The sequence below is a fragment of the Scardinius erythrophthalmus genome, assembly GCF_964197995.2.
Source record: "Scardinius erythrophthalmus genome assembly, chromosome: 5".
NCBI lineage: Eukaryota > Metazoa > Chordata > Actinopteri > Cypriniformes > Leuciscidae > Scardinius > Scardinius erythrophthalmus.
Genome location: NC_138225.1, coordinates 34,539,346 through 34,556,152, shown reverse-complemented (window position 1 = coordinate 34,556,152; position 16,807 = coordinate 34,539,346). Strand labels below are relative to the sequence as shown.

At 35.8% G+C, this 16,807-nt stretch overlaps 2 protein-coding genes across 2 annotated transcripts in view; one reads left to right on the top strand and one right to left on the bottom strand.

Moving 5' to 3' along the window:
* Positions 1 to 613: 613 nt before the first annotated feature.
* Positions 614 to 11,431, top strand: hmgcra (3-hydroxy-3-methylglutaryl-CoA reductase a). Its single transcript, XM_081365037.1, has 20 exons — positions 614 to 832; positions 2,059 to 2,249; positions 2,372 to 2,483; positions 2,572 to 2,659; positions 2,765 to 2,849; positions 2,974 to 3,079; positions 3,208 to 3,314; positions 3,391 to 3,510; positions 3,925 to 4,085; positions 4,638 to 4,879; positions 4,970 to 5,139; positions 5,460 to 5,654; positions 7,632 to 7,790; positions 7,938 to 8,095; positions 8,181 to 8,286; positions 8,422 to 8,592; positions 8,706 to 8,846; positions 8,963 to 9,121; positions 9,266 to 9,420; positions 10,307 to 11,431. Exons 2-20 carry the CDS (start codon positions 2,085 to 2,087, stop codon positions 10,359 to 10,361), a joined length of 2,655 nt encoding a protein of 884 aa, XP_081221163.1. The 5' UTR covers positions 614 to 832; positions 2,059 to 2,084; the 3' UTR covers positions 10,362 to 11,431.
* Positions 11,432 to 12,214: 783 nt separating this feature from the next.
* The window catches only part of cert1a (ceramide transporter 1a), a 30,830-nt gene continuing 26,237 nt past the window's right edge, over positions 12,215 to 16,807 (bottom strand). Inside the window, exons 13-17 of the mRNA XM_081366365.1 lie at positions 16,040 to 16,110; positions 15,794 to 15,922; positions 15,236 to 15,365; positions 14,245 to 14,382; positions 12,215 to 14,157 (exon numbers count right to left, since the gene is read on the bottom strand). Of these exons, the coding sequence (XP_081222491.1) occupies positions 14,255 to 14,382; positions 15,236 to 15,365; positions 15,794 to 15,922; positions 16,040 to 16,110 (458 nt within the window). The 3' untranslated portion in view covers positions 12,215 to 14,157; positions 14,245 to 14,254. The remainder of the gene's footprint in view (positions 14,158 to 14,244; positions 14,383 to 15,235; positions 15,366 to 15,793; positions 15,923 to 16,039; positions 16,111 to 16,807) is intronic.

Here is a 16,807-nt window from a genome sequence, read left to right as displayed (position 1 = left end):
TTGATATAAAAAAAGGTTAACCAAGATTAATTGAGAGTGCGATTACAAAATCCAGTGATATTGAATGTCATCTTTGCAGTGTGTATTGCAGTTCCAAGGTCGGATATTTTCATATCTCGATATTTTTAAAGGTCAAGGCTGCGTCAAGGTTCACACCAGGTTGACACACACACACACACACACACGCACACGCACACGCACAGTCTGGTTCTCTATCTTTGTGGGGACTCTCCATAGACGTAATGGTTTTTTTATACAGTACAAACTGTATTGTCTATTCCCTAACCCAAACCCTACCCCTAAACATACCCATTACAGTAAACTTTCTGCATTTTTACATTTGGAAAAACATAATTTAGTATGTTTATTAACCCATTTCCCTCATGTGGACCACTGGCTGGTACCCACACACACAAACACACACACACGCATTCAAATGATGGCCAGATCACGCGTTCTCCGTCAGGACACGCCTTCAAACACAGTTAACTGGAGGAATTGGGCGTGGTTTTCTCGCGTATCGATATGGTTCGACGATTTGATTGGCTCATCACTCGACTGACGCAGAGCCATGCCATCGCTTCATATAAGCCTAGAGGAGGATGCCGGTGTTAGCGACTGGAGTCCTGTCTCAAACGACGGGATATGGATTACTGTCGTCTGTATTTATTTATCTCGGCCGCTCTAATTATGAAAACCACCGCTAAATGTTAATTTGTAACAGTGGAAATATCTATAGTCTTTTATTTATTTAATCGCATATGAGGAGGATTTGACAGTGATCTGCTCTTGGTGTACTTATTCTTTAAACCCTCATTGACCCTCACTGGTGGTAAGTACCTGCATCGAGATCTATTCATAGCTTTTATTTTACACATGCCTGCTTAATATACCATGTCATCCATGATTCATGTTTTGAATGTCAATTTCCTTCAGCTCGTTACTGCATGATTGCATCAGTTGCTCATCTGGTTTATTATCATTGTTGGTGATATTTATAGGCTAAGAAAGCAGAACAGGAAGTCAGAATCTTTGTACGAGCTTATGCAAAGTGCAGAAGAAAGTGCTTTTATATTCAATATAATTTTTATTGATACACTTTTATTGTAAATATTTTAAAGAAATTTAAATAAAGGGAATATTTTAAAATTTAATCATGAGTGTTTAGGTGAGTCATTTGGGTTAATGATTACAAAAGTACGTACTTACCACCACCTATCACCACATACAAAAAAGTTATTTCTAATTTTTTGATTTTGATATTAAATCTTATAAGTATTTTTTTACAATTAAATCAGTCATCATAATCTGATTATTGGTCATCCCAATCAAAAATGTAAATACAGAAACAGATGGCACTGTCTGTCATCTGTCACATCACATATGTATTTAGCACACTGAATTTATATCAAGCCATCTGATGTTACTATACATTGTAACTGCAGTAAAGATCAACAACTCAAAAAACATCTTTTAAAGTCACCATGAAATCAAAAAAGACTTATTTTCTTCTTATTTTTTATGGACTATTGCACCAGTAGTTATTACACATGATTTAATGGTGCTGTATATTATTTAAAGAAATTTTTTATATTCATGTGCTCTCATTATCTTTAATCAATATAACGCCCATTTGCAACTACATCTCTGATGATGTGTGCACTGCCTCGAGGGCTGGACAACCTGCAATCACATGAGATCGTTCGTTCACCAACGAACCAATCAATTCCTGACAGACAAAAGTTCTGCCCTACATTTTTTTCTTGTGTTTCACTCGGATATATGTCACAATAGAGAAGAAAAGACTATTGCAAATTCAGTTTCATGCCAACTTTAAAATGTAAGTTATGCTCTCGGAGTACTTTTAAATGTTTCTTTCTTTTACAAATGTATTGTTTTTTAAAATATATTTATATATGTGTATATTTTGTGCATGATTTGATTTCATACTCATGAAGTTGCAATGTTATGAGTAGAGAGTAAGAAGAATAATCATAATTCTGTCACTGTAATCCTGTTTAACAATTGTCTTTTCTTCTTTGCTTTTGTCATTTACAGTAAGAGACTGCAACACACAATTCATCATGCTGACGAGACTTTTCCGAATCCACGGCCTCTTTGTGGCCTCCCATCCTTGGGAAGTCATTGTGGCTACTGTGACTCTCACCATCTGCATGATGTCCATGAACATGTTCACTGGAAATGACCAGATTTGTGGGTGGAACTTTGATTGCCCCAAATTAGAGGAGGTACAGTTTGTTACTTTGGAAATAAATTACATCACGGTGGCGGTTAAAGTAAAGTTGAATGATATTATTTTCTCTTTGAATTATAATATTATGTTTTTTCCCCCTTTCTATCTTGTCTCCAGCAAGTCCTAAGCAGCGATATCATTATCCTGACAATCACAAGATGTATAGCAATCGTCTATATTTATTTTCAATTCCAAAATCTTCGACAGTTAGGATCCAAATACATATTGGGTGAGTTGAAGCTTTTAAACCTAGTTAATACAATTATTTTGTGAGGTAACATGAATTGCAAGTGTTCATTTTTAAATTTTCCTTTCAGGCATTGCAGGACTTTTCACAATATTCTCCAGTTTTGTGTTCAGCACGGTTGTGATTCACTTCCTGGACAAGGAGCTGACAGGCCTCAAGTATGTACATTTGTGTATCACTCTCACTTGAAATTTTAGAAGTATTGCTTTGGAAAATTCTTTGTACATATATTATATGTTTATATGTTGTATTAATATTCACAGTGAGGCCTTGCCATTCTTTCTGCTGTTGATTGACCTCTCAAAAGCATGTGCTCTGGCCAAGTTTGCTTTGAGTTCCAACTCACAGGTACTTCACCTTTTCGATTTTTTCAGTCCAGTCCACATTTGTTACATTTAACTGAGGGTTAAGTAAATAAGACCAATCATGCCTGTCTTGGGTTTTTGTAAATGGCTTTTTGGCTGTCCTGCAGGATGAGGTGAGAGAGAATATTGCCAAAGGAATGGCCGTTTTAGGACCCACTTTTACTCTTGATGCCCTTGTGGAGTGCCTGGTGATCGGTGTGGGAACAATGTCAGGTAAACTTCACCCTTTCATATGAGACAGAAAATTAGCACAGGTGGAATGTGCTAACATTAAACAGATTTGTTTAACCCAGCAGCAATAAACTTAATTTTTATTAAACTTAACTTTATTTTTCCTGCAGGTGTGCGACAGCTTGAGATCATGTGCTGCTTTGGTTGTATGTCTGTCCTGGCGAACTACTTTGTGTTCATGACCTTCTTCCCGGCCTGTGTCTCTCTTGTGTTGGAGGTATGTAAGATTATTTGCGCAGTACGCATAAATGAAGATTAGGTCATATTCTAACATGTATGTCTATTTCAATCAGTTGTCCAGAGAAAGCAGGGAGGGACGACCCATCTGGCAGCTGAGCCACTTTTCTAGAGTTCTGGAAGAGGAAGAGGACAACAAGCCTAACCCTGTCACGCAAAGAGTCAAAATGATCATGGTACACACTGAACCAAAAACACTACAGTTGTCACGCTTGGTCGCACAGATCGCACGACGCAGGATAATTACTAGAATAAGTCTTTAATCACTATATTCAAGGAATGCAGGAAAACACTGGAAAGCTATAAACAACTATCAAGTAAAACTAAGATGTCACAAGACAATGAAAAAAGGAAATGAAGGGATATAAATACACAGAGATCACAGGGTAACTAAAAACAACAGGTGAACGTAATCAAATCAGAAACCATAGGAACTAACTAGCTAACAGAACTCAGGAAAAGCAGCACAGGGAACAGAATGAAAACAAAACCAAAACAGAACAAGACCGTTACAACAGTTTTTTGATACTGGGATTTGTGATATTAATGGGTTGGTCTCTAATGGTCTGGATCATGTTTAATATTTGCAGTCTCTTGGCCTGGTCATGGTTCACGCTCATAGCCGGTGGATTGCCGATCCCACGTCAAGTAACGGAACTCTTGATCTTCCTCAAGTCGGAGTGAGCCTGAATGACAATATGCCCAAGAGGATTGAACCAGACATGCCCCTGTGGCACTTTTACATGTCCAGGTGGGCACACTTCAGAGGTCTTATTCATTTTATTAATAATAATGCTGGTTTTGGCCATTAATATTTGGATTTGTTCTACTATCTACTATTAATTTCAATTGTTTGAATGTTTTTTTGTTGTTTTTTTAAGTTCTTTAGTTTTTATGTTTCAATAGTTCAAAATACATAGTTCTATGTATTAATAGTACAGCTAAATCTCTGCAGCAAATTTCATTTTTTATAATATTGCATACTGCATTGTATAATAATTGGGAATGCATATTAAATCACTAATTGAGATGCACCGAAATGACAATTTTGGGCCGAAACTGAAAATTCAGGATGCACGTTCTGTGTCTTTTGGGGTAGCCGAAATTTCAGTGCATCCATAGTAAAAAATAGTAGATACGATCATGCACAATTAAATATCTAATATCAATAGATACGATAAATTGAAAAGAAAATCTCTAATATTCACTGATAACCAATATGATACTGATATATCATCATGCATCCTTAATAATTATAGTAATAAGACGATGATGTGATTATTATTTTTTTCTGTGCGTTTAGGATGATCAGCATGGACATTGAGCAGGTGATCACACTGGGTCTCGCCCTGTTCCTGGCTGTGAAGTACATTTTCTTCGAGCAGGTGGAGATGGAATCTACCCTGTCCCTGAAAGTCCCCACTCCAGGCTCCATGCTCTCGCAGAAATGGTCTCCTGATCAGTGCTGTAGGAAAGAGGTTTCCTGTTCTAGCAAGCCTGAGAAAACCCCAACTCCCGTTCCTGTTGTTACCAAAGAGGAAAGAGGTATTCCCCCCTTGCCTTTTCATTTTTGTGTTCATTTTATGCAAAACCATCACTCTATAATGGAATCTAACAGCAATTTCTCTCTTTCAGATTCAGTGATCCGGCCCTTGCCTGCCCTGAAAGAGCCTGAGCATAAAAGTAATTTTGTTCTGGGAGAGGATGAAACTCTGGAAAACGCTGATGTGTCGGAGCCTGCGATCAGTGTACCTGCCGAACCTAGACCTGTGGAAGATTGTCTGTCCATTCTGAAAAACCCAGAGGTCAGAGCGTTGTTAAATATCCCAGCGATACCGTTTCTCTTGTTGTTTTTCTTTCCGACATCAAGATTAGCCCTGGTTTCACTGTGGGACTGAAGGCTGTAGTTATTTTTTACCTCAGGGTTGACCCATGTAATCTCTAATGAGATCCTCCTCTCCCTCTTTACTCTGACTCTTAGCCAATTAGTTTATGACGTTAGACAAGATCAGAAGCATGTAGTGAAACCATTTACCTCCTAGAGTAGACTTCTGTTACCTTAATCCAAGTATAATCACAGTGTATGTGTGTGAGTCTTTAAGTGTCACCTCTTCTGACTCCACAGATGGGCGCTCGGTACCTCAGTGATGAGGAGGTGATCGTTTTGGTGAACTCAAAGCACATCCCAGCTTACAAACTGGAGGCCATGATGGAGACCCCTGAGAGAGGGGTGATGATCCGTAGAAAAATGCTCTCCCCCAAATTCCCAGATCCCTCAGCTCTCTCCTGTCTGCCTTATAAAGACTATGACTACTCTAAGGTAAGACATGAGGTTATTACATCATACATTATTTAATTAGTGGTGCTTTATTGATTTGAACAAACTAGGGATGTACTGACATTTAAACATTTTCAAATTCCAAATTTTGTTCAGAAAGATATGATCCAATAAGATTATTTAATGCTTTTATTATTTAATGATTATTTAAAGGGTAACTAAACCCCTGGTCAGAGCCTGACTCCACCCACTGGCAATATTTGAAAAATGCTGGAAAACTAGGCAGAGCCCAGTGGAGAGGGGGCGTGCATCTGAGACTATAGGCTTGTTCGACTTGAACCGGCGCTGCACAGACCGATCGGTGAATGACATCAAGGTACCGCGAGAGCGATTAGAGAGCTGACGTGTCCGTATGCTTTTCAATCACTCTCGCGGTACTTTGATGTCATAAACCGATCGGTCTGTGCATCGCCGGTTCAAGTCGAACAAGCCTTATCTCTCTGCAGGCAAGGGCGTGGTTAGCTGGTACCCTCTGACGTCAGAGGGTACCACAACTTCCAATAGGAAAATTCAACTGCAGTAGCCACTGTTCAACCTGAAGAGGGCAGCACTCAGACGTTTTTACACCCTATTTAGTAAAATTAAAATACTTTAAACACAAATGTCAAACAAATTACTTGAATCAATGAACAGCACTAATAAAGCCCCATTCTTACAGATCATTCACTAAAAAAAGTTGGTTTAGGGTTTAGTTACCCTTTAATGCTAAACAGTAATACTGTTAAAATTTGTGCTTTCAGATCAATAATCCCAATCTAACATAAAAGTTTTTGTTTAAAAACTTTTATGTTAGAAGTTTTTATATAAATAAATAAAATAATAATAATATATTTTATATAAATAAATAAAATGTATAATGTAAACAAAAACTTTTATGTTAGATTGCGATAAATCGCAATCTAACATAAAAGTTTTTGTTTACATTATACATGTGTGTGTATATTATTATTTTATTTATTTATATTATATATATGTGTGTGTGTGTGTGTGTGTGTGTGTGTGTGTGTGTGTGTGTGTGTGTGTGTGTGTGTGTCTGTGTATATATATATATATATATATATATATATACATATATATATAAATACATACATATACACTTACACACACACACATATATATGTGTGTGTGTGTGTGTGTGTGTAAATATGTGTGCGTCTATACAGTATATACACACAGACATAAATAATATAAATAAATATAATAATAAGTATATATGCACACATATATTTTTGTTTTCTAAACCCATTTTTTGTTAGATGTGATTAATCGATTTGACAGAACTATAAGAATGTAATTTATTCCTTTAATGAAAAGGCAGAATTTTCAGCATCATTACTCCAGTCTTTAGTGCCACATGATCCTTCAGAAATCATTCTAATATGCTGATTTGCTGCTCAAGAAACATTTCTTATTATTATCAGTGTTGAAAACAGTTGTGCTGCTATTTTTTTTATATTATTAATCATACTTTTTATTTAATTATTTCTAAGATTCTTTAATGAATAGAAAGTTCAGAAGAACAGCATTTATTTCATTTATTTGAAATAGATTTTTTGTAAAAAACATTTATAGATGTCCTTGCTGTCACTTTTGCTCAATTTAATGCATTCTTCCTGACTAGAGTATCAATTTTATTTATTTATTTATTTTATTGACCTAAAAAACAAAAATGATATGTATACCAAAATGAGCAATACCTATATATATATATATATATATATATATATATATAAATATATATATATATATATATATATATATATATATATAAATTGGCTCATAACTAATTTGATACCATACTTAGAGGGTGGACTGAATTGGGCTAGGAAACACTATTTAGTAATGCGCCAGCAACTGCACAGCAACCCTGTCAACCACCCAGAACATTTAGCAGTTTATTGAGGTTTTTTGAGCCTTTGATGGAAACCTCACCATTAATTCTCATGTTTTTTATTCCAGGTGATGGGAACATGTTGTGAGAACGTCATTGGTTACATGCCAGTCCCTGTGGGGGTTGCTGGTCCTCTGTTATTGGATGGCAAGCAGTTTCAAGTCCCCATGGCAACAACTGAGGGCTGTCTAGTTGCCAGCACAAATAGAGGCTGCAGAGCTATAGCTGTAAGCAAAACCATTTTTTTTTTTTAGTTCTCAAAGGGAAGCTGAAGGCAAACACATTTAACAGCAGCCTAAACTGATGTAAAGTTGCGTAATGTCTAGTGTAAAGCACATTAATCTAATGCTCTGTTGTGAATGGCTGTCCCACAGTTGGGAGGTGGTGCCAGTAGCCGTGTTCTTGCAGATGCAATGACCAGAGGGCCGGTGGTGCGTCTGCCTTCTGCCTGTCAAGCGGCTGAAGTCAAGGCCTATCTGGAGAGCACTGAGGGCTTCAAGACCATCAAGGAGGCCTTTGACCAGACCAGCAGGTACGGGACCATTTCACTGAACAGATTTATTGTGGTAGTGCAGTTAGTAGTGATTTTGAAGCATATATTTGTGTTGTTTGTGTAGGTTCGCACGATTAGAGAAGCTTCTGATTGGCCTGGCAAGTCGCAACCTGTACATTCGATTCCAGTCCAAAACTGGAGATGCAATGGGCATGAACATGATCTCAAAAGTACGCTGAATTGCATTTTACAAAATGATGTTAAACACGGTCTCTGCAGATATTGAAATGATCTTAACTGACCTGACATGATTCATTACTTGCGCTTCGCTGAGTTTTTAACTTTCTTTTCTCTTTGGTCACCAGGGCACAGAACAGGCTCTCGCCAGGCTGAAGGAGGAATTTCCAGAGCTTCAAGTTTTGGCTGTTAGTGGAAACTACTGTACTGACAAAAAACCTGCTGCCATCAACTGGATTGAAGGCAGGGGCAAGTCAGTGGTGTGTGAGGCCACCATTCCAGCTAAAGTTGTCAAAGAGGTACACAACCACGTCATATTCCAAAAAAAGTCCCATATTGGATGCATATTGGGTAGAAATTTATGTTTTTGGAATGAAAGTCCAGACTATCTCACACGAGTGTTTTTTCACAGATTTTAAAGACGTCGACTGCGGCTCTGGTAGACGTGAACATAAACAAGAACTTGGTTGGATCTGCTATGGCTGGAAGCATCGGAGGTTATAACGCTCACGCTGCCAACATCGTAGCTGCTATCTATATTGCTTGTGGACAGGTAATAAAAGTTAATGCTGTATTGTTTGAAGTATGATTTTGATACGGATAATGATGTGTTGTGTGATTGTGTAGTTACAATACGTGCAGATGTACAAATGAGTTTGTTGTCGACAGGACCCAGCGCAGACAGTGGGCAGCTCTAATTGTATCACTATAATGGAAGCCTCAGGCCACACCGGGGAGGATCTTTATATCAGCTGTACTATGCCATCCATTGAGCTGGGCACTGTGGGCGGAGGCACTAACCTTCCTCCACAGCAGGCTTGTTTACAGGTACTTACACCTATTCGATACAGGATCAATATTTGACACTTACGAAAGACAGACGTATGTTTTAGTTTCATTGTGGATGCGCAGTTCTGAAGCCACTCTCATAGCATCTCATTCAGTTTTATTCTCTCTGTCTCTTCCTGTTAGATGTTGGGTGTTCTGGGTGCCAATCAGGTGTGTCCGGGCGAAAATGCCCGACAGCTTGCCAAGGTGGTGTGTGGGACCGTGCTTGCAGGAGAGCTGTCACTCATGTCTGCACTTGCTGCCGGACACCTGGTGAAAAGTCACATGACTCACAACAGGTAAGAACTCTTTATAAAATATGAATAGAACATTACTTTAATATTATTTAATATATATATATATATATATATATATATATATATATACAGTATATATATATATATATATATATGAAGAGTTCAGATGCAAAAGCCTCTAAGTGCCATCTGAAATCTTCTTATAGAATGATCATTTTTATCAAGCTCGTATATTTGAGTTCAGTAATTTCAATTAATAGGTAATTTTCATTGTCATTTAAGTGAAATTACTGATTTTAAATATACAAGCTTGATAAAAAAAGATCATTCTAGAAGAAAATTTCAGATGGCTCTTAGAGGCTTTTGCATCTGAACTCTTCATATACTGTATACCAAGCAACTTACCCCGGAAAAATCATCGCCAACAAAATGCATGGACTGTCTCTTGTGTATGGCATGAGATGGAGTCAGATACAACTGAAATACTTATTGAATATAAATGTATATAATAATACTTTAATCATGTCTAGTTTTATTCACATTTATGTAATATACTGTATGTATGTATATATATATATATATATATATATATATATATGTATATATACAAATATTATAAGAATTAATAGTATTTTTTAATATATATGTATATACTATATATAATTTAGATATATATATATATAATTTTAATTAAAAAATGTATAGTATATACTGTATATATATACAGTATATATATATATATATATATACACGCACACAGTAATATATCATTATAATAATTGTAATCTTAATATCATATTAATAAAATAACCTTCCAAATTAAAATATAGTACAATATAATGTAATAATAATAGACTGACCATGTTTTGTAACGTAAACTATCATCTGCAAACACCTGTATCATTTCTTTTTTATATTTTGGCTTTAGATCAAAAGTGAATTTGCAAGAAGCTCCAGGAACATGTACTAAGCAGGCATCTTAAGACGTCGCCTGTTGAAGAGGCAAAGGGCCAAACAGAAAGACCATCTCAACTTCAAGGCACAAATGATTAGTAATTCAGATTATTTTCAAGGACAGCAAAAGGAATATAAACTTATGGCTGTTCATGGTTTCCCTGATCTGTTAAAGAGACTAGATTAATTAAAGACTGGAATCAAGACCAGCTGTGTTCACAAGCTTAGAGTCCGTATTTCTAAATCGTATCTTCGCAGGATCGCAGTTTCCAGGCCTGCTTTGTCAAGCTTAACTCGCTATGAACAGCAAATCTGATCTTAGATCCACAGCAGCCGGAACATACAGATAAAGAGGGCCATATAACATAATTTGTTTTCTAAAATCAATGAAGTTCAGGTCATACAAGGCCGACTGGATGGGTTAAAGTGGAGAGCATTTTGTACTTTATTTTTATTTGATGGCGATGGCAACTGGGAGCATTTCTTTGCCAACTTGTTCGCCAAACTGGACAGCAACATTAGAAAGGGAAAGAGAAGGTTTACTTTGCACTTAGAAAGGGAAATGGCACAGGACAGTACTGACACAGAGGAGTTTAAAGTACTATGATTCACTAGTTGGTACACGTGTAGAATATTACAGAACGACTATGAAATTGCCAAAGGCAGCCGTCAGCAGTGATCGCAGTGTTTCTCGTGTCAGAATGTACATCCGTTTTTTTTCTATGACACAGGAATGTATTGAATGACTTGTTTAACTGAAAGGAGTTGTGCTACGGCATGATGGGACAAATATTTCAAAAGGTGCTATAATCCACGTTTCAGTTCTTTGTTCAATTACTGATTTCTTTGTGTTTGAACACCTACTGCAATAGGTTTATGTAACAATACACAACACACTGCGTATTTCTGAAGGCTTGAAATGGCTTTTATTAAGTTGGTTCTGGTTTTTATGTAATGGAAAAGAGTGGCTGATGTTTAGAAAAGTATGTTTCATGCTGAAGACTGAAAGGAAGCTTGCTATTTTTCCCCCAAAGGCACAATTCAAATGATTAAATAAATAATAAGCTGCAAAGTTTTGTATATTTTTTTATAATAAAGGAAAATATATAATACATTGTGTTGCGCTTGAATTGATCATATTCTCTTTCTCACTTGGGCAACTTTAACCAAATACTAAACAAACACTATTTGAATGAATATATGAATGCATTTCATATAAAAAAATAATGTCGGTTGCCATTGTGTGCATTACTATTTATTCTTGTGTGTTGCTAACATTTAGCTCAACTTTAAAGAAAGAAAGATTACAAAGTGATAAGCCTAAGAACAGAACAAAAAAGCACCAAATGAATCATGTCGCAATTTATTCTCTAATACCACCTAAAAAAAAAGTTCAATATATAAAAAAAGAAAAAGCACAGCTGTTATATTTTGAGGCTATGCGTGTGCTGGAGACCAATGTGGTGAGATGTTTGAGTTCTCTAAGGCAATGACATTATAGGCTCTTGCCTCACCAGAGTGTGAGCCGACCAATCAGCTCGCCCTGCATCACATCTCACCAGGATACTGACTGCTGATTGGCTTAACCTCAGCGAGGCACTAGCCTAGACAGACCTGCGGGGATGAAACGGGCTTTGGGCTTTTTACACACACACACACACACACACACACACACACACACACACACACACACACACACACACACACACACACACACACACACACACAACTTAATCTGAGAGCGCTAACCGTGTTACTCCTCCCCTAATGCTTGTCTTGAATAGTAACCCTATCGCATGCTCATGATACCATATCAGCCCATAGGTTTGTCAGTCATCATCAGCGCTCAGCGTGATTGGAAACGCCCAGTGCAGAGTTCACAGAGGTTGAATTGGTTTATTGCAACGTACTGTGAGACATTCTTCCTGTACAACACGCATAAAATCATCCTTTAGTGAGATTAAAAAACTGTAGGCAGTAACAACTGATTTAACAGTGACCTTGTTATATGTAGTCTCTATATATTCTGCATAATTACATGCAACTAACCCTATTGCAACTACATGTAGTTCATATTACTCAGTACTTAAATCATTTGCTGTAGCCTGTAACAAACACAAATGAAAAAGTGAAAGTTTTGCTTGTGTTTAATAAAATTTGGTTTCATTAATAAGTTGGTGATACTACATATATATAGAAAGAAGTCATTTACAAAGCTTATTTTTTAAAAAGCAATTAACATTTGTAACCAATCTCAAAACAGGTTTTTTCTTCTTCCCAGTTTCTTGTTCTTGCTTTCATAAACTAAGATTTTCACACATTCAACTAAATAAAAGTGCTTTAAGCAGTACTGCAGCAGCAAATCTGTGACGGCATAACCTATGCAACAATTCGATCATTTACATGCATCAAATCAGCCGTTCGGAACTGGAGTATTAGTATGGAAAAAAAAAATATGATGGGATTTTAAAACAGAAAAAAAAAAAAATCATATCGTTTAGTGCAAACAATGTTACTGACGTCACAAAAAAACACAAAACCAACATATTACAACAGTGAGATGATTCAATTAATAAATGGATTTGCCTTGCAAAAAAAAAATCAGGAAGTTGAAGCTTTTATTAAAGGGATAGTTCACCCAAAAAATTTCACTTGTCATAATTTACTCTTGTTCGTCCAAACAAAAGAAAATATTTTGAGGAATGTTGGTAACCAAACTGATTTAGTAACCAGTGCATGGGGAAAAAAAAACACATATCTCAAAATATCGCACAGAATAAAGAAAGTTCTTCAGGTTTGGAACGACATGAGAGTGAGTAAATGATGACAATTTTAGGGTAAACTACTCGTTTAAATCTAGTGATAGCTGAAAATGTGCCAGATTCATTAATTCTTCCATACAGTGAATTAGACCACATTAAGTGACATAAAACTGAGAAATGGCACAACTGCTGTAATTCCTCATATATTGTGTAGATGGAAGGCCAGGTAATAATGAACCAATTCATTAAGGAATATGAAAAGTGGAATGATGAAACTGCTCTAATAGCATCCAAACACAGGCATTTGTACAACAAAGTGCCACCTACCAGCAAAAATCATTTTTGAAACTTCTGAAAATTAGAACAAAAAACAAAACTAAACTTAAAAAGAAAAGGGAGTAATGGTCATATACCAACTTTTTACAGGTCTACCAAAATACCCTCTACTTTTCAATATTAGCAGTTCCCGTTAAACATACACTTTGCCAAAAGCCACATTTATGAATTACAATAAATCAAAAATGTGTAATGCCTTCACATGTAAATAATGTTAAACATTCATACACTAACTGTACAATAGATCTTAAGACTGAAGTGTGACATCCTCTTGATCATGAGGACAGAAAGGGTCTTCCTAAGACAAACGGCTATTGGCCAGTGAGAATCATATAAATCAAGGCATCAAGTTTACAGTATATATATATATATATATTTCACCAAGACCACAGTCAAGAACTCAAACTATGATCAAATATTTACAAAAATGTAAAACACTTTAACAACCTGAGCCGCAGCTCATTTACGAAAAAACAAGTAAGGCCTTTTGAAGATGAACAGACTGTGTTGGTGATTCGAGTGTGTTTGACTTTTCAAAGGTGCTTTTACAGACATTGGTGTACCGCTTTTGTTCAGTCTGTATGGATACAGTTTGAAAAGGGTTTCTGAAGAGTGTCAAGAGCACTTGGGCAGAGCAGCGCTTTGTCATGAGTGATGGTAGAGCATTGTGAATAAGGCGTTTCTTCAGGTGAGTCAGAAAGCAAACTGGGAATGTAGATTAAACAACCTGTGGGAAGAGAAAACAAGATTAAATGTACAACGCGTTGTGATTTACAAGCGGGACACAGTCACTTGTTTTCAAGGTGCGAGTTACCTGGTGTTGTTCAGAAGAGGATAGCCTCATCGCTGGTCTTCTCTTGAACATACGTGGTGAAGCGTTTGAGGAATTTGGGGTATTCTCTTTTGGCTACGGCTCGCAAGACTGATGCAGGGGCCCAACCACCAGGATTTACTTTAGGATTACATGAACACAGCATTAATGTGACATTTTATATCATGTATATAATAAAACAAAGATTGCAATCCAAACTCTTATGTACTCAGTGTAAAAATGATATATTTATGATATTTAGGGGCGGTTGACATTTTTATGTCAACTGTCTGGTTAACAACATTATTTTTAAATATCTTCTTTTGTGTTCAACTGAACTAAAAGGTCATTCAGAGTTTACCAAGTCAATTACTAACAAATGTATCTAACTTTTGTGGTCACTAAAACAGCTGAAATATTGTGAAATATTATTACAATTTAAAATAACTATTTATGATTGAATATATTTTTAAATGTAATTTATTCCTGTGATGCAAAGCTGAATTTTCTGCATCATTACTCCAGTCTTCAGTGTCACATGACCCTTCGGAAATCATTCTACTATGCTCAGGAAACATTTATTATTTTTATCAAAAATAAAATATAATAATAATAATAAAAAATTACACACATATACATATATATATATATATATATATATATATATATATATATATATATATATATATATATATATATATAGATATATATATATTTTTTTTTTTTTTTTTTTTTACATGCTTAATATTTTTGTGGAAATGAACAGCATTTATTTTAAATATAAATATTTGTAAGATACATTTTGAAATCTTCACTGTCGATCAATACATACTAACTAACAAATCTTCCTGACCCCAAACTTTTAAACAGTCATGTATGTACTTTTAAGACACCCACCCAACCTTTAGTTTGAATTATTTTAAGGGATTCAATTAGGATGGTCAGACTCCCTGACCAGTGAAAACTGGCACCATGGTTGTAGTGCTAGACTTACCGTTGGCTACATATGTGATTTTACAGAGGATGTTGTCCCTGGTGATGTCTTTGTCTCCCTCTGGTGGGCTGATTAGTGTTTGACAGATCATGGCTACATTGATTTTGGCACGAATGCATCTAGCAGAGGGCTGGAGAAAACATGAGAAAACTTCTGTTAGAGAGTATTCTGATGCACAGCTTATTGTATACCTTTAATGTTGAATATTATGTGTTAATATGTTTCTGGGTTTTTTAATAAAACCCAGAAACCCAGGTGGTTTTATGTGTCGACTGTACAATTCAGTGAACCATATAATCGAAGCCCAAGTCAGTCCTCTGAAAAGCTGTTATAGATACACTTCGAGGCTTAGACGACACTGGTGTAATAGCCTGAATATTCTATCTATAGGCTATTATGGAATTTTTATGTATTTTTGTATCTCCTTTTTTATGCTGTACGTTGTGTTATATGGACCTGTGTCTGCAATAAAGCTTTATATAATAATAATGTATGTGATATCAAATTGTATGAAAAGGGAAACATTTTAAAAGATACTTCTGCAGTCCAGGTACTTACTTGATAGCTGTCATGATCCACTGAGAAGTTGCACACCAGCCAGGTGTCAGGATCATTCTCATTGGTGGAGAGAATTTTACGAATAACCGATACATAAAGCACGTCCCGCTGGGAGGCAGGCCACACTCTCTACAAAAGAGGAGTGAGAAAGTGTATCTAAAGATGTCAATGCAACTTTTTAACTGCAACAACCACAAATGATTTCAGACACAACCAGCCATAATGCAATAGTGAATGGTGCTTTACTTTATGTGTCTGATGAATGATGACCGCTTTATCCGAGAGCGTCTCAACCACTTGAAAGCTTTCAATTGTTGCTGTAAAAGATGAGGTAAATGTGTTTGCATGTATAACCAAAACAGCATTTTCTTATTATTTGCATCAGTTATTATCATTAACTGAAAATATAAAATTTTTTTTTTTTATTGGAATAAAGCTGAAATAAAATATAAATATTAGATGGAAAAACAAACGTATTTCAAGTCAACATTTATAATTTTCGTTTAGTTTAAGTCGAAGCAATACAATTATTAACTGGAAATAAATGAAAACTAAACTAAAACTAAAGCAAAAATAGATTAAACCTAAATAGCAACATTTAAAAAAAGAAAAAAAATTGACAAAAGCAAATTAAACTTTAAAAATTAAACAAAAATTAACATGAAAAATAAAATTATAAAAATAAAAGATACAAAATTTTACTAAAACTATAATAAAACTAACATAAAAACTAAAGGCCCTGTTTACACCTGGTATTAAGATGTGTTTTAGTCGATCAGATCACAAGTGGACGACATACAGGTGGAAACAGGGTCTAAAACGTTGTAAGCTCATCCACTTTCAGCCACTTCAAGAGGTAGTCAAAAAACGCATTTGACCGGATTGTTTTCATAGTGTAAACGCTCATGTGGTCAAATGACCTACTGTGTAAACATGGGAAGCCCGCTAGTCGGATGGGATTTAAACTTTGTCGGCTGAAGACCCAAGTTTGGTTTGAATATGAAAAACGTACCA